Source organism: Colletotrichum lupini, chromosome 10 (genome assembly GCF_023278565.1).
Source record: "Colletotrichum lupini chromosome 10, complete sequence".
Lineage (NCBI taxonomy): Eukaryota > Fungi > Ascomycota > Sordariomycetes > Glomerellales > Glomerellaceae > Colletotrichum > Colletotrichum lupini.
In genome coordinates, this window is record NC_064673.1 from 277014 (window position 1) to 293612 (window position 16599).

The 16599-nt window shown below is 53.3% G+C and overlaps 8 protein-coding genes across 8 annotated transcripts; 5 read left to right on the plus strand and 3 right to left on the minus strand.

Moving 5' to 3' along the window:
- Nucleotides 1-380: 380 nt before the first annotated feature.
- On the plus strand, nt 381-772 carry CLUP02_17289 (uncharacterized protein; the record flags this gene model as incomplete). Its single annotated transcript, XM_049296202.1, has 3 exons — nt 381-394; nt 545-627; nt 693-772. The coding sequence occupies 3 exons, from the start codon at nt 381-383 to the stop codon at nt 770-772; spliced, it is 177 nt and encodes a 58-aa protein (XP_049137426.1).
- A 61-nt stretch (nt 773-833) lies between these two features.
- Nucleotides 834-2225, minus strand: CLUP02_17290 (uncharacterized protein; the record flags this gene model as incomplete). The annotated part of the gene is made up of 7 exons (XM_049296203.1): nt 834-912; nt 1010-1188; nt 1245-1632; nt 1674-1787; nt 1861-1948; nt 1995-2039; nt 2081-2225. The coding sequence occupies 7 exons, from the start codon at nt 2223-2225 to the stop codon at nt 834-836; spliced, it is 1038 nt and encodes a 345-aa protein (XP_049137427.1).
- Nucleotides 2226-2253: 28 nt separating this feature from the next.
- Nucleotides 2254-2871, plus strand: CLUP02_17291 (uncharacterized protein; the record flags this gene model as incomplete). The annotated part of the gene is made up of 3 exons (XM_049296204.1): nt 2254-2348; nt 2396-2523; nt 2591-2871. 3 exons carry the CDS (start codon nt 2254-2256, stop codon nt 2869-2871), a joined length of 504 nt encoding a protein of 167 aa, XP_049137428.1.
- A 2419-nt stretch (nt 2872-5290) lies between these two features.
- CLUP02_17292 (uncharacterized protein) lies at nt 5291-6209 on the plus strand (the record flags this gene model as incomplete). Its single annotated transcript, XM_049296205.1, has 3 exons — nt 5291-5401; nt 5462-5662; nt 5829-6209. The coding sequence occupies 3 exons, from the start codon at nt 5291-5293 to the stop codon at nt 6207-6209; spliced, it is 693 nt and encodes a 230-aa protein (XP_049137429.1).
- Nucleotides 6210-6658: 449 nt separating this feature from the next.
- Nucleotides 6659-8304, minus strand: CLUP02_17293 (cellulose-growth-specific protein; the record flags this gene model as incomplete). The annotated part of the gene is made up of 7 exons (XM_049296206.1): nt 6659-6737; nt 6814-6870; nt 6924-7055; nt 7259-7406; nt 7615-7822; nt 8003-8181; nt 8241-8304. The coding sequence occupies 7 exons, from the start codon at nt 8302-8304 to the stop codon at nt 6659-6661; spliced, it is 867 nt and encodes a 288-aa protein (XP_049137430.1).
- Nucleotides 8305-9181: 877 nt separating this feature from the next.
- CLUP02_17294 (fungal cellulose binding domain-containing protein) lies at nt 9182-11868 on the plus strand (the record flags this gene model as incomplete). Its single annotated transcript, XM_049296207.1, has 12 exons — nt 9182-9272; nt 9681-9772; nt 9824-10003; nt 10155-10254; nt 10472-10601; nt 10665-10731; nt 10763-11030; nt 11098-11233; nt 11285-11400; nt 11463-11686; nt 11757-11804; nt 11857-11868. 12 exons carry the CDS (start codon nt 9182-9184, stop codon nt 11866-11868), a joined length of 1464 nt encoding a protein of 487 aa, XP_049137431.1.
- A 36-nt stretch (nt 11869-11904) lies between these two features.
- CLUP02_17295 (uncharacterized protein) lies at nt 11905-14614 on the minus strand (the record flags this gene model as incomplete). The annotated part of the gene is made up of 10 exons (XM_049296208.1): nt 11905-12053; nt 12113-12231; nt 12333-12457; nt 12537-12829; nt 12919-13275; nt 13370-13543; nt 13596-14070; nt 14136-14356; nt 14418-14533; nt 14583-14614. 10 exons carry the CDS (start codon nt 14612-14614, stop codon nt 11905-11907), a joined length of 2061 nt encoding a protein of 686 aa, XP_049137432.1.
- Nucleotides 14615-14641: 27 nt separating this feature from the next.
- On the plus strand, nt 14642-16228 carry CLUP02_17296 (uncharacterized protein; the record flags this gene model as incomplete). The annotated part of the gene is made up of 7 exons (XM_049296209.1): nt 14642-14744; nt 14798-14832; nt 14894-14954; nt 15020-15135; nt 15193-15343; nt 15499-15833; nt 15932-16228. The coding sequence occupies 7 exons, from the start codon at nt 14642-14644 to the stop codon at nt 16226-16228; spliced, it is 1098 nt and encodes a 365-aa protein (XP_049137433.1).
- Between the last annotated feature and the right edge of the window lie 371 nt (nt 16229-16599).

The window sequence follows — 16599 nt, forward strand, 5'->3', positions numbered from 1 at the left end:
GCGCCGTTGTACACGTTAACCCACTGGGCCAACGTGTACGCCATTGCTTACCCCGACGGAAGATTCTGTGGTCTGCTCAGCTATAGAGTATGACACAAGCTGCTCTGAGTTTGGGTCCCTTGTTGGCTGCGAGGACTGGGAGAGCTTGATGGCTTTGGTCAGGGACTTGGGTGGAGTAGAAACACCTTCAACCTTGACGGGTTACTTCAGGTGCTCATCGGCACGGAGAAACGGAGCTTAGGCAACAATATCCACCAAGGCTTAGTTGTGTCTTTTACATCTTACCTTCATGATTAGGAGTGACAGGCTCTGTGTCGGCATGTTTTGTTGCCATCGACTTACGGTCTGGAGAACATTGTATCGGGCCTGACCTCAACACTATGAAAGCGGAGTTGTGATGTCCCTCTCACGAAATCTTAAAATAGGTTCCTATCAACTCTTGATCTTCGTCAGGTGAAACAAGTACAACCACGAACAATCGGGATACCCCAGAAAATCGTTAGGTCAGGGACTAGAGCCGACGATCTGGGCTAGACGATCGTAGTCCAGACCTCTTCCAGACATGTGTGGCGTACGGAGGCTATGAGGCGGCAGATGACGACGCCCTTCTTGAGACGGCAGCGCGGCGTGAGTCTTCACTCGTATCTGGGACAGCGGCCGTAGGTGGGATACAGCTGATGACGAACACCTAGGCAACAACCAGAAGCAAAATGGTTTTCAAAGCAGAAAGCTAGGATGGAGAATAATCACTTATTCAGTAGCGACGCACTAGCTGTCTGACTCTGACTCTGCAATATTAGGCTGCAGCATAACGATCTCGGTATGCCTGCCCTTTACCCGACGGTGACTCGACGTCGTTGGCCGAAAAGGGTACCATACCCAGCACCCGCGGAAACGAGAGGTCCAGACGCACTTTGTTGGTTCGAGCTTCCTCGTATTGAAAGTTCACTTCAGCCTCTCGACTTGGGACGAAAAATGACTTCAAACGGGCCAACGAGATTAGGTACACCGGGGGTTGCGCAAACCCCAGAATTCGGGGTTCAAGAAACGTTCAAACCGCTCGACGTGTGTGGCTTGGCTTGCGCCTCGGGGAGAATCTCGCGTCGCGAAAAGGGTGGTAGGGATGGGGAGAGAGGCACTTGCGGTGTGGCGGGTTCGGGACTTGAGGGGGGCATATGCTGGCTTTGTCTGCTTGCTATGAGCAGTACCTCCCCGCCGGGAGAAGGGTAGCCTGAAAGTCACACTTTTGGTCTGATGTTTCTGACAGCGCCCGAAAAGTCAAATGCCATCTGCAAAGAAGGACTTCCTCGCTTCGCCCTCGCGTCACTCAGTCGTTTTCTGTGGCGTATCTTTGAATACGTATGTATGCGTGGATCAGAGTCAGTTGCAGGCAGGATATCTTCGATGGATGTGCAAGAGCTTCCGGTGCGGGACTCCGCCTTGCTCCCGCTTCGCCGGGACGGTGCCGACGAGAATGTGGGTCGCGAATCGGCCTTGTCCCGCTCTTTTTTCTCGGCCATTCCGCCGGCGCAGTGTGGAAATTGACAATGGCGGGGAAACTCCCTCCCTCTCCATTCAGCCTGCATGGCAATGATGAGAGTCGGAATCGGCACAGTTGACATGGTCCAGGACCTTCACGTCCCATCAGCCGAATAAGCGCTACTGCGGCGCACTTGCGCCCCTGTGTTGTGCCGGATTCCTGATGTGGTGGTGTCCTAGCCATGCAATGGCTCCAGTAAGCCGCCCCCGGTTCCAACGGCTCAGGATAGAGTTTCTGTCCTGCTTCGCTGGGCGGGTAAGTCGGAATTAAGACACGTCAATTTTCGGGGACCAACCATAGAGTATGGAATCTGTGTCTACGGTAAGATATTCATAGCTGGCCCGACTAGAAACTTGACGGCGGGACCCGTGCTCCCAAACGGCGACCGAGCGGGGAGGGAAGGATTTCCTGGGTTCGACGACGTCAGCAACTAAGAGTAGTGTGCTTCGTTCACTAAAGCTCTCCGAGGATCGGTGCCGAATGAGCTCACGCCTAGTGTCTTTCACATGTTGTATCGTTCCATGAGGATGTTAGACATACAAGCGATGTGTAATCCCGAGATAGATGCGACCGTAGTGAGCAAGGCCGTCAGAAGTGATGTAAAGATTCCAACAATAGTGATCAACAAAATTGAGATGCAGTTTACCGCATGCAGCATATCGCCAATTCGACCCACACTGACCATCACGAGTTCACGTCGTGATTAGGGATGGATGCCGGGTGGAAAGGACATCGAAGCATCGGAAGAAAACGCCAAGCCTTCTGTGCATCGATGGACCGTTGGTCTGGTGGGTGATGGTGGTGGGGGGTGAGAGGGGGAAGGGTGTGGCTCTCCCATCTGCACCTGGCGTCAAGCTTCAGAAGAGAGGGCACGATGAACAGAAAGGTAAGCAGAGACAAGAGGGATTTGCAGCGATACGCTCCGTGGGATAAGCTTATTCAGGGATATCATGTACCACTGCCGTTGAGGTCTCTGCGAGACTGTCAGCTATTCGTACGGGCGTGGATGATCAACGGGCAGCCGATTTACGCGAGTCCACCCTGTTCAAGCTGTCTCCATATCCCACTTTACGCCATGGGAACTACCGGGAATGAAACTGACGGCTCTGCTGGAATACTACTCAACTATCGCTTGTCACTCGAAGCCCTGCCAGTCTTCACTCCCGGCGCAAGCTGAAGCCGACCACCGACACGCCACCGACGCGAGTCCGACGTACCCGAGTCAGGCGTCAGCACCCCTGTACCGCAAGGTTGTGGTTCCGACGGGAAGAACAAGAGAGACACCAAAAAAGGGCTGGACGTATTTGCTAGGGCTGGACTGGACGCCCTAGAGAGAGAATTGTTTTGTTCCCTTTTCGGGTAAGTAGTGTTCACATCCCGGTCCCAGCATCACATCCCGTCGCCCGATGGCGGCTATAGAATTGGTCAATGCAGCTCTGTCGGAGCCGAAAGGGCACCGGTTAGCTCTGGGTGCGCCTGGACGGTACGGATACAGCAACGGTCGACAGTCTTTCAATGCATGGCGGAATTAACGGGTTGAAGGTTTTGGAGAGGGAGGCAGCCACACGGGAAGACAGGTCCAGGCTTTTTTGAGTTTCTGCCGATCTGATCACTGCCCATGGTCCCATGATGTCGTTGTGAGGGCATTCGCATTGGGTGAAGACCGTCCCATCCGAATTATTCTCAGCTGGAGCAGCTGAAGCTGTAGTAGGGTTTTTCGAGATGGGGAACGAGCAATTAAAAAAACTTGTCTGAAATTTTCATTTTCAATGGGGAGCGTAGTAAAAAGGGGCCACCCACTTTGCGAGACGCCGAAATGCCGGGCAAAGTCCCATGGTAACACAAAATCTACTCAGTCTAGAAAACGGAGTGGAAATGAAGTGAGAAAATATCACGGGAGGAAACCAACCATGTGACCCACGCAAAGAGTGGTAAATCCGTGGAGCACCGCGCGAAGATCACGGAATGGCGAGTCTCTAGTCTCTAGTCTCTACTCTCTATGGATACGCAGTGTGAGTCTGAGACTCTGCAGGGCTGGTTTATTTTTGTGGCTCTGCCGAGCTTAATTGACACTTTGGTACCGGTGAGTCTCATCGTTGCCCTCTTGAACTCAGAGCCTCCGACTAAGCTAGACGGCTAAACCCCTCTGCGAACACATGTCAGTCCAAGTCCAGACCACCTTGGCAAACTCGTACAGAGTGAAGCACAGCTGTATCGCACAGTGATACAGATCCCAGAAACGCTCATACATATGCCATCCTTGTCGTTGAGGGACGAAATGATATCATAACGGATGAGGCCGAGCTCGCGTTTTACGGGTACACACCACTCCCACCTACCTCTCACACTCTTCTGCATGCTCCGTACACTACGGTCCGCGGTCCACGGAGACAAGACATTTGACAGAAAATAAGGTGTTCTGAGCCAGTGCCAAAGCTAGACTGGATGAGGATTAGCTCCCGCAATGATTGCTGGGAAACCAAACCGATCGAACCCGCAGCCAGCAGGGAAAATAGCGCGCCTACTGATTCATTCACTCACATTTCCTCTCACTCACCCACACCTTTGTCTCACTAGAGAGGTTCTCTGTGAGCGGCCCTCTCTCTCAACTTGTGACGAGACCCAGCGGCTTCCCTTCCCTTCTGCTATTCCCGGGTCGTCTCCGCTCGTCTTCGGGCCTCGACTTCTGCAAAACACGCGATTCGTCTCCGGCGTCCCGGGATCGAATGGGTCACAGCCCGAATCAGCTACTTGAGAGAGAGTCCTCTCTGGCCCTCTATTTGCTCAGTTCCGGCTTCGAAACAACGCGCGAATATTGTAATGTTACCCTACATCGTTGGTTGCCATTGGACTGCTTCTTCAGAGTTCCGTTGTATGCGTCGAAGTATTCTGTACTGGCACTTGGTCCAGAAACTGTAGACAAGCATGTCTTTCCCTAAAGTCTCAAAGTATCTCTTACTACTCATAGACTCGCACGCCGACAACATACCCATCCTCATCCTCACCAGCCATCCACTCACCCTTCATGTACACACGGACGGTGGCCCACCATAGCTCTTTGATCTCATTGTTGATCAAGCCTTGCACTGTTCACACACCCCTCCCCCTTCCTCCTCCAGATACGTACACTGTAGACCGGCGCGGCACCGAATACCGAATTCCAGATGCGACGGACTGGGATGGACGACCAACTGACTCCATATGCAGGTACTCGCTCTCACGTCTTCGTCCACCCGTGCCGGGCCAGCGTTGACATTAACACACACCGTCATTGGTTCCAGCCCATGGTTCTCGTGCTCTCGTTTCCCCATGGTTCCATCGGCTCTCTATGTATGTACCATGTTGTCTACAAGAGTGTCTGCTTCTCACACACACACACACACCCCTTCCCCCTGTCTCCTGTCCTGTTTCTGGTCATTGCAGAATCGTCGCATCTCTTTTTGGTGCCGTCTTCGGAGATCTTTTGGCGATGCTTCGCTCTCACACCAAGGACTAAGGATATATAAGTTGCCCTTGCCCACCCTCGCCTCCTCGATCACGCTATTGCCCTCCACCTCCACGCCTCCCTCTTCGCCTCTTCATCCCACAGATCCATCTACAACACTATTCTCAGTTCTCACACTAGTTCGCCATACATCAACGTCACCGTGATCCTTGTATTGCCACACCAATCTCACGAACCATCTCATCTACCGTGAATCATCGTCAACAACGAGGTCGGGAAGAGTATCCAAAACACACATCTACGCAATGGACAGCACATCACCAGAACTCCCGCCATACGCCATGCCCGTCGACTTCTCCTCAATGGCTGGCACAACCCCCTACGACATCATCGCCGCGCAGTTCGCCTCACGCATCGTATGTCCACAGCCTGCCAGACAACACAGATGAGACTCTTGAAACTCACAAGTCGAACAGAACTCCAACGAGAACGGCTACTGCACTCCGACGTCATTATGGTCTAGCCCTCACAGCCCGACCTCCAGCATCGATCACAGCAAGGCAGAAGACTCGCACGATGACGCACACTCCCCCACCAGCGGATCCGAAGAGTCTTCAAAGCCCCAGAAAGGAAGACGGGGCAACAGATATAAGAACTGCAGCGAGTCAGTGCTATCAGTGAGTTGTTCCCCCAGCTTCCCAGTCTGCATTGTCCTCCCCGAGTCCGTGGCATGAGCCCCGTTTTTTGGCCAGCATCGGCTCCCCGGTCTTCATCTCCCGCGGGCCGCATCCGAAAGACTGCAAATAAGGAAAAAGAGGCTGACCACGCTTTCTCCCCGTATAGAAGCGCCGCGCCCAGAACCGCGCCAACCAGCGCGCCTACCGAAAGCGCAAAGAGTCCCGTCTCGAGGAGCTCCAGGCTCAGATCCAGGACATGAGTCAGAAGAACGACGCGCTCTGCTGTGCTTACAGACTCCTGGCCAACGAGTGCTACAGGCTCCGCGCGAGCCAGCAGATGTCTGCTGCTGCTGTTGCGGGGCAGGCTCCGGCGTGGGACTTGATGAGCAACGCCAATGCCAACGACGGGGCCGGAAGCTTGGCACTGGACATGTCTGCGCTCGACGCATACCGCATCGTCCCTCCTCCCGTCTCGACCTCGAGTCCCGTCCCCGAGTCATATCTCGACTATCCCGGGAGCCCCGATAAGTTGTGGAGTCCCTATTGATCGCGAATCCAGCGAGCTGCGGAAGAGGGGGGAATGAATCGTCAGAATCGGGATTTGAGACCGGGTATTGGGAGCCGGTGATTACGGGGATAACGACTTATGGGAGTTCTATTGTCTCATTTTTTCCTTCGTTCTCTTTTGACGATCTTGATGGGGCTTTCTAGAGTGGGGGGTATTTCCCTGTTTCTATGGATGGCTTCAGGATCGAACGAGCGACTCTTTGGGACTTTTTGCGAATGGAGTCTGGTGTTTTACTCAGTACCCTTTTTTTCTTAAGATAATTATTGTCGGGACACGAGAGTCTCGACACGGCAGCCATGCCCAACACCTCTGCCAAGTTCGTGTATTTCACGAAGTTTTTTGGTAGATGAATCAAACAAATGAAAAACACTCAATCAAATCCAATATTGTCTCTGTTTGGGATCTTCTCGTGTTCATCTTAATCCACCTCACTTGCAGGCTATACAAAGCGGCACGGCCAGCCAACCAGCCACGCACGCTGCCCGCGCCGTGGAAACCGCGGAAACCCTAACACCCAACAACCATGGCTATCGTGAAGGAAAATGTGTTTTTTGCGTCACCCTCGCCATCAAATGACACGAACGAAGGGCCTGGATCAACACTTTGCCACAGGTCCTCCCGGTACGGTGTAAGTTGTTGGCTATTTTTCGACCCCGCCAAGACATCAGCACGACTCGCTCACGATGACTTCACTTTTTTTTCCCCGCGTGGGCGCGGAAAGGTCTGCGCACGAGAGAACTCACCACAGGGTAGTAGATGTTGATCAAGATACCGGGCTCGTCGCCAGTGTATGCGCCCCTAAGTGATACGCGGAGATTAACACACCTGCCAAATCCTATCAAGGTTCCATCGCGACATTTTTTTTTCTTTAAACGAGAACGAGCCGCGCGCCGTCCGCCCGCCCGCCGCCCTGCCCTGCAGGTGGAGTTGCCTTTGGTGTGGGGAGGCGTTGGGATTGGGAGCATTGAACATGGGAACAAGGCTGGACATATCTGTGAATGACATGGAAGTTAAGGAGACAAACTCACGGAAATCTGACAGTAGGCGAGAACGAAGTGCCGCTCCCTGATCCCGTCACCTTGATCTGGGCGCACGAGATGTAGAACTGGGCTCCGGCCTTGGCACTGGCGGAGTGTAGTCCAATCTGCTCGATGCGGAGGAGGTACTCTCCCGGGGCTAGACTCCGTCAGTACTCCGCGGCCCAGCCATACATACATACATCACACACGGGCGGGCGTTGAGTGCCCGTCCGTGGGGATCAACGGTGATCACGGTTGCATAGTCCCGGGTGAGGGGCCACGACCGGGGAAAGCAGCAAGCACCATTGTTGCACGAGTAAGTCCACCACTTGACCATTCGACAGAAAGGAAATGTCGTGACGTACGTGTGCATGAGGGGATTTGAAAGTTGAAGCCCGCCTGGTTCGAGGCGGGGAACTTGATCTGCCCGTTGCCTGTCTGCGCGCCTAGCTCCCAGATCTTTGCCCAGGGACCGCTGCCGTCGTAGGTCGTGACGTTGGACCCCGCGGCGGGCGAGAGCCAGACGATGACAGGCCCGTCATGGTAGATTGCTTGATCCATTGCGAAACCGACCTGCAGAGAGCGCGTTGGTTAGTGAGTCTTCTCGAGTCGTGTCGACTCGCGGATCTTCGGGTGTAAGGTATCTCGAGCATGGAGATACGGAAACGGGGAGGGGGTGAGGAATAGGAAGGCGGATAAGGGGGGCGTGAAGATGTGAGAAGAAGGAGGAGGAGGAAGAAGAGAAAGATTTACGGTCGAACCGGCCGCGACGGTGGCGATCTGCGTCGCCGGACCGGAGGAGAGGCCGCCAGCATTGCAGACGATGTCTTTGCTGAGGACGTCTGTGACGGGGCTGTTGTAGTTTGTGTTGCTCCTGACATGGACGTATTCCCCTGTGTTGACGCCCCCGACCACGAGGCTCGTGAAGCGGTCTAGTTGAGGAGCGCAGTCAGTTCGGGATGGGACGCTCTTCACTTCTTGGGCTTCTCACAGTGGGCAGAGACGAGTTCGCTCAGGGCGACAAACGTCGTAAGGATTGCGATGAAGGCCTTCATTTTGAGACCTAAGGTAAATGATCTTAGAAGTTACTGAAAGGTAAGGGCTTCCGTCAACGTTTCAACAGCAGCTCAAGGCTGTCAGCCGCCAGGACGATGCTCGATAGTTAAAGTCATCGAGAAATCGATTTACAACATGTCCCGTAGAAATTACCCCTGAGACCCATCGAGTAGCTTAGACTACACTCAGCTTCGTCCGCTACTTGCCTAATACACATGAAGGGGTGTCGAGATTAAATTGCCGAGACGTGACGATGTTACAGGCCTGGATATAGCCGGTGAATTCTACCGCATCACACGAGAGCTGAGGCCTTTCATCTTAGCTTGCTGCGTCGTAGGGCGCTTTTTCCAGAGTCTGCTTCCGTCGTGATAATCTATGTAAATGGTGGCCTACACTCAGTGTCGCTTACGCGTAGAGAATGTGATCTGATATAAGGGCTCCAAGTCTTGTGTGTCCATCGACTGGTTCGCTCTCACTTTTCGGCGCCCTGAAGGATTAATTTCCCATCTCATCAAAGCGGAGAAAATACTGAAAAAAAACCATTCAAGAAGCGTTTCCAAAGCGCTTATTGCGGTAAAGCCAAATCAACTGGGTTGGAGGGCACCCGTCTGTTTGTAGATCACAGCGCAAAAGATTAAGCACAGCTATCAATGCCTCTTATTCGCAGCCATTCATCTCTCGTCACGAGATTCGTCGTTTGTTGACATCATCAAGTATCGGGCCGACTATAATTAAGGTCACGCCAGCTTTTCAAATATACTACTCATCTGCATACAATAGACTATCCGTACGAAACTTTTGTTTTTTCTCCGATCCGGAATTAAAACTCTAATAAAGCGATCAAATACAAATCCTGTGATACTACTCGGCGTGAAAATGGGTACAGTTCGCCTTATCGGCGGGGCTAGCGGAAGCTCTGATCCCGAAGAGCAAGGGGGTAAGCATATTCCGCTTCCCGGGCGGGCCGGTGATCGATCCACTTTCTCGCTCCGGGCGGGGAGATCGGACGTGCTCCTAAGATACTCTAGTCTTATGGAAAGCCCTTGATCGTGCGGTGAACGCCTTGTTATGAAGCTGTGCGTCTTCTATGTTCAGCCTCAATTCTCATGAGATGAGTCAGTCCCGGGATCAAATTATCGTGCTCTGAGGCCATCCCCATACTCTTCTGTTGTATTACTGTCATAATTTGGATGAAAGTGGCTCTGATGGATAGGATGGATCTCTAGTTAGTGGCATAATATTAATACATCAGTGATCGGAAGGAAAGAGAATGTACCATTTAGAGCCCGGAGGCTGTGGCTCCGGGAGACTCCGTTTCACGATCCCGGATAGCTTCAAAAAAGGAGTTTGATGTTAATATGAATCACCCGCTCAGAGTACTCTCAATCTCAAAGAAGATACTACTGGACTGACTGTCGGCTGATATACAATCGATATCGCGAGATACGCAATTATGGCGGTAAAGCTGTAAGAGCACTATATGCTGTGAGTCCAGACTACCACTGCCCATGGCTCTAGCCGCCGGCACTTGAACCAGAAGCTTCAAAGGAATGCGGGAAAGATGTCTGTTCTCAGTCCCCTTCAATATTTTCTAGAGTCACCTTCCTCGTTCTACAGTCCGTTGTAGTGATCACATCATACTACTATAGGCAACGCTTCTCAGCAACAATGAATTCAGCCGAGGCCGATGTTTGCCAAGTGATCTACACGGCTAAAATGTTATTCCATACAAGCTTAATTTAAATAGAGTACAGAGTCTGGGGTGCATTTCACCTCCGGCAAATAAACGGCTCACGTGCCATGCACGACTTCTGCCGGTGGCTACATGACTTTCATCATCGCTGTCAAGATCCAACGCCGCCGTGTGCTCGAGATGTGGTTCTTTGCGAGTTTTCACTTGCTGGCAGGAGGCATCAGTGATGGAGCGTGGACTCTTACAGATAGCCTCGGTGAGCCAAGACGTGTCACTGTTGAGCACGCCGAATCATCCAGAAGATCTTGTTCAAGGGAGGTAGCCGCCGTCTAAGGATAGTTCTAGGTGCCTCTAAAAGCTCAGTTAGACACACGAAGTAAGCTCTGGACCACTGATCCGTTACCATTCCAAACCAAGTCTCGTGGTCCGACAACACCGCTTAGCATTGGCTGACGCATATTGGGCACAACCAGGTCAACATAGCATCTGGTACCGTCTCCTGGCAATCAAAGCAAACCGCCCATCACGCGATACACCATGCTCGGGGCCATGTACCGGAGACCCGTCAACAGCCGAAGTAATCCCACCTCTCATCGTTGCCGCGTAGAGGGTCTTGTTGATTACCAAGGTTGATTGACCCCCTTGCCAATCATGACTGCTCTCCAGAGTAGCATCAGGGAAGCTGAGCCTCCGAGCCGTCTCACTACGACCTGGCGAAGGAAAATGGCAGAACGTCCAGTATCCCCTTTAAATGATGAGCACAGAGCCAAGAGCCCGTAGACGTGGTTCCCTCATCATCTTCATCCTTCTTCCGAGTCAGCTCCTGCTCCGAATATACGCTCGTCTCCTCTGACCAGACGCAACCTAACGGATCCGACGCCATGAAGTTCTTCACCGCCGCCGCCGTCCTCTCGGCAGCCGTATCGGAAGTCTCTGGGCACTACATTTTCCAGCAGCTATCCGTGGGGTCCACAAAGTACGACGTCTTCCAGCACATCCGGAAGAACACCAACTACAACTCCCCCGTTACTGGTACGTGCCCTCATCACTCGATCTGCGTGTTTCTGGAAGGGACAGAAGAAACTGATCGGCCCAATAGACCTCGCCTCGAACGATTTGCGATGCAACGTCGGCGGTGCCAGCGGCGCCCAGACTACGGTGGTCAACGTGAAGCCCGGTGACGCCTTCACCTTCACCCTCGACACGGCCGTCTACCACCAGGGTCCCATCTCGCTGTGAGTACTTACTCGGCCGATGCACAGTAGCTTTCGCTGATAGACGTCCAGCTTCCTGTCCAAAGCGCCCTCTCACGTCCAAGACTACGACGGGTCCGGAAAATGGGCCAAGTTCAAAGACTTCCTCCCGACCTTTAGCAACGGCCAGGCAACTTGGCCAATGAGACGTACGATACTCACCTCATCAAATACCTATCCGTCAAGGATTGAACTGACCACCAGCACCTAGAAACCTACGAGTACAAGATCCCGACGTGCCTTCCCAACGGCGAGTACCTCCTGCGCGTCCACCAGCTGGGCATCCACAACCCCTACCCGGCCGGCATCCCGCAGTTCTACATCTCGTGCGCGCAGATCAACGTCACGGGCTCGACCGCCTCCGCGAGCTCGTTTGCGCCGACTCTGAGTATTCCTGGTGCTTTCAAGGATACTGACCCCGGGTATACTGTCAACGTGAGCGTCCTCCCTGTGGTGGAAAGTGATGTTATGCTGTGTCGTGGTTTGCTGACGTGTACACTTGTAGATCTACCAGCCTGGGTTCACGTCGTATGTGGCCCCTGGTGGTGCGGAGGTAAGTTTGCGTACTTATATGGCTTGATTTGTAAAGACTGACGATTACGCAGTGGACATGCTGAGCTGTGGATTCGTGATTGATGAAAGGGGTCGTGGCATTAGTCGTGCCTGATCATTCTCGTCCGGTTCCGTGACGGGGAATAAATCAGTTGGAGAGCTTGATAATGCCACATTGAGACACTCTTTACACAGCTTGTGTTCGTTCCTCTGGCAGCTTGCTTTCTCCTCAACTGAGAGCCGTGACTCGCTGTTGTGTGCCACTTGGCGTTCTCAGGACTTTCAAGTCTAAGTAAGTCAGGGCCGAACTTTTGATGACTTTATCAAGAACAACGAGATTTTGAGCATTCGACCTTATTTTTCCCCAGCGATCAGCTCTATCCTCAAATCTGGCATCAAATTGAACCAAATATTCGAGGCCCCTGATTCTCAACGATAAGGCCATGCGATACCAAGACGGTGGTTATCAGATTTATGCACCTTGTCGGGGATTTATGTAACGGGCCGATTACCAGATCTCGACCCTCACACAGCGTGGCTTTTGACCGATGGAGGCTCCAGCTCGGGTTCCCTACAGGTCCGCGCGTGGCACGCGTGGGAGCTGGTTACATTCTGGATTCTGGAGTAAGCAGGCTTCTCCAGACTCCGCGTTGTCTCGTGATGCGCAGTTGAGGGGTACGTGAAGACTAGGTCAGAAATCGGTCAGATCACCAGCCCCGTACCCAGCGCGCACCCAGCCCGCCGTTTCTGTAGCCACTGGGCCGTCAGAGACACGGGGACGACCCATCGGCCCCCGCGGTGCTTCCCCGGAAAGAGACCGGTCTGGCCTCACCGCCCGCAGCAGGCCAAAGTCCCGGGAACGCTGAGGCCGGTGCCTGGCCAGCCTGTAGCCCCTCGAGTTGATCATGTGAGCATAGCGATACCGGCCATCATTCGAGGCCGCGTAGCCGCCACGGTGACGATCCTCTTCATTGGAAGAGCAGTAGCGGCAGCGGCTCTGCTGTTGGTCCATACCCGTGAATGCATCTTGAGCCTCCCACACTCTCCCACGCCACGGTAGGCGAGGTCGTAAACCTACTATCTCAAGTGCGCTTTAGCTGGGTTGAAAGTTGGACTCTTCTCTGTTGCCGCATTTCCCGGGAGGCGTTGGAGCCATTTCAAATTTGTATGGTGTTTCGAGCGGGAAAGCCCCGTCAAACCGAGGAGGCGTCGGCGCTCCATTGCGGGCGAGCTAGGGATAGCCATTGATAGTTCGATACGCGAGGATTCTCCAGCAAAGGCGCGCTGGCGGAGAGAAAGAACCCCGCGTTTCTGGAGATATCGGGCCTTTGGTGGGACTACTGGTATATTCGCAAGCGAGAACTGCGCGAGCGCCCGCAAATGAGGCGTCTCAGGTCCGAGACGGAGCCCATTCTCGCTGCCAAGCGGCCTGCCAACGTTGCGGCGCGCTGTGCTGTGCATTAGGTCGTTGGCTAACGGGTGATGATGGGGTGAAAGGTGGTGGTGATGTATGTTGAGAGGTTGTTGAGAACACGAGAAGTGCCTACAAAGGCTAGCACATCGAACGACGTCTGTAAATCGATTGCGAGGAGGCGTTAAGGGCGTAGGAGCATGGGCGGCTCAAGTGAAGTCGTCGTGGGTTTGCGGCGTTTTGCGCCAGGATTGTTGGCCGAAGCCGGGATGGAGCCCGGGGCAAAGACAACGAAGAAGCGCCGAGAGAGGTAGCGGGAATGTGGGCGACTGGGGATGAGGCGCTTAAAAGAGCGAGATTATGGAACACGGCCGATCTGACAAGACTTGACAGGCATCGGGCCGGATGGAGACGTTGGGCTGGGATGAGAGTCATTGTCGACAGTAGTCGTGATCTTACGAGACTTTCGTACGGAAGTCAGTGCTGTAATGGCAGCTGTCACCCGAACCGACGGGATGGACAGGCACGCCGCAGGATACTTGGTAGGTATTGAATGCAGAAAAGTCCACATAGCAGAGTACTGTACCCGTTCGAGTACAGTCAAGTTCATGGCGGCGAGTATACCGCATAGGCGCGGGCAATAACGGGCGCCGGTTGAGGGGTGGAGACGCGGAGACGGCGAGCGTCGAGATGGTGTGAGGGCGGCCGAATGAAAGATGGTCGGTGAATTCCGAATAAAGCCACTGACGTCTTTTTGCGATTCGGCGATCTGGTGACGGATTATGCTTGCAGCAAACACTTTTGAGTGGTTTGCTAGTAATTTCATTTGAGCGAATGTGTCAATTTTGATTATGCCCTGATGCCATCGTGAATGAAAACTAAAAGTATCATGGTTCATTAAACAAAAAAATGAAGATGAACAAAAACTTTCATGTCGCAGCTGACGATGAAGGTGGAAATCTTGTACAGAGTAGCAGCGAGAGAAATAGCGTTGGAGATGAAGTGGTGAATGCGCAGCGAATGAGAGCAGCCAGTACGAGAAGCTGCGGATCCAACGTGGAGAGGTGAGCAGGGGAGGAGCGTGGGCACATTAAGGTATTGACGGGGCAGCTGCGAGGAAACGGGCCGAAAGTGAGTTTCGACTTTTTCAGTCGATCATGGCCAGGGTCCCTTCACCTCACGTCTCACTTGTCTTTCACTCACGCTCGTAGGAAAGCTCACTAAATGAAAGTGAGACTTTGGGGAACGACACTGAGAGGAGAGTGAGACTGAGCCGAGGCCAGGCGATGATTGCCATGACCCAGTGAGTCGGGAACATGCTACGGTGTAGGGCAGGATGTCAGATGTCTCGAAATGACTGGGCAGGACTCGCCGCAGATCACGAGGGTGACACGATGCATAAGGTGAGAGGAAGAAGCTGGGCGAGAATGGCCATGTCCATCGTCAATCAAGCCTTGAACGGAAGCAAACGCTGTGAGCTTGTGAAGACGGCAGTTGGCGGAGCCGGCCACGGCGGGTCTTGGCTGCATTGTTAGTTGCTTTACAAGTTGCGTGCCTCCTTATGTAAGCTCATCCATCGAAAGATCTCATTCGAGGCAGACAGCACCTCAGTAACCAAGTGAGTGAGAGAGAAAGTGAAGAGTAGCGACTTCCTTGGCCGTTGCTTGTTTCCTTCCAAGCTCAGGCGATCTGCTTGGCTGATTGGATCGCCGAGAGTCCGCAACTCCACATTAAGAAAGAGTACGTATCCCTAAGCGATGCCCGACGCGGCGTGACCGTTGTGGGGTCTCCACACAACTTTCAAGTTTCCCCAGCCCGCTTCCACTACGCAGTACGTACCTACAAGCTACGCCGTGGCTGGCGAGCCGCAAACCGCACATTCTCTCGCTCCCATCGTCTTCTTCTCGCCCACATTTCGCACGTTCAAACTCCACCTCGATGCTTGATGGCTGAAGCCTCCAGGTACCTGATTACCTAGCGATCCGTCAATGTATGGACCGCGGAGTACGGATACCTCGAGCAGTGTACCTTGACCGACCACAAATCCCCGAGTCTGCAAGTCTCTACTTCGTACGGATACGGTACCATCAGCATCAAGGGCAATAGTTGCGATACAATGCCACTACTCTGTAAACACAACACTTCATCCACTCTGTTTGGCACCAGCTAAATAGATGTCTAGGTGCCTTACACGATGCCAGGCCCACGTTGAACCCAAAAACAGACGCAAACCAACAATGAATCGGACCATTGCGGATAGTCTATAGAACACAATCATCACAAGGGAGGGGCGTGTTTTATCTCACCAGAAAAAGCTGCCCCACGGCCCACGCCCTGGCAATCTCCAAACTCCCCGCCCTTTCTCCATCTTCTCCATGTCCTCCAGTTCTCCAGAAAACCTTTGCCAAAGTCTTGGGCGAACGACTCGCGGGGATGCACGAGATTCGACTTGATGCCACTCGATGCGACCCAGAAAAACTTTTCCACCACACCCAACTTTACCAAGATCACGCACTCCGTATCCATGCCATCGGGCGGAAACAATCCCATTGTACCTATTCAACGTCGGTCGCGCCGTTCAACGTCGACTTGGCCCTACCTTGTAGGCTTGAAGTGCTTGTCCGATGAACCGTTGGGGGCGTTGCTCATGTGCCCTTCCCGTTGCTTTAAATCCAGCCTCGGATATCTTTACCTTGCCTGACTGGGCCAAGCCGTAGACTAGGCGCGTAGAGCAGACATCTGCCGCCAGTCCGCGTCTCTTACCTATGTATGAACCAACCTACACAGTATATGCCTGCGTGCCTCCGTATTACGCCGCTGAGAAAGAGTCCAATTGCTGTGAAACACTTGCTACCGACCGGAGCTACCCCAGAGTCTGTAGAGTCTCCCCCCTGACACTCTCTCCCTTCTCCTTCACACCCTCTTACCTGACTAGCGCCGGCCATTCCCCTGCTGGGGCTCATTCACATTTGCTGGGGGATGAGGGGGACCCATGGGAAAACCTGGCGGGCTAAACTGGCGACTTTACGGCTGCGGATACACCAAGGTAGTCTGTTTTATTGTTTCTGGTTTTTTTATAGTCTACCTCCCCCTGCCACCTCGCTCGTGGGATCGTCACAAATGTACAAAGTACCCAATACTTGGTTTCTTGCAGCTCAGATGCCTTGGTGTGTTGGTACTAGGTTCCGCGAGCTCACGGTCAACCCACACTCTCCTTCTTCCTCCCTCCACATCCCAACATCACCTCGTGATCGTCCATCGGCCCTATCCTGACCTGTTGGACGTCTCTCCACATGGTTTGTCTGAACTTGAGGTCAATTACACCCCCCCTTTGCAGAAAGGAAACCTTGTTGCCTTGTCATGGCCCGCCTACGGAATACGGATA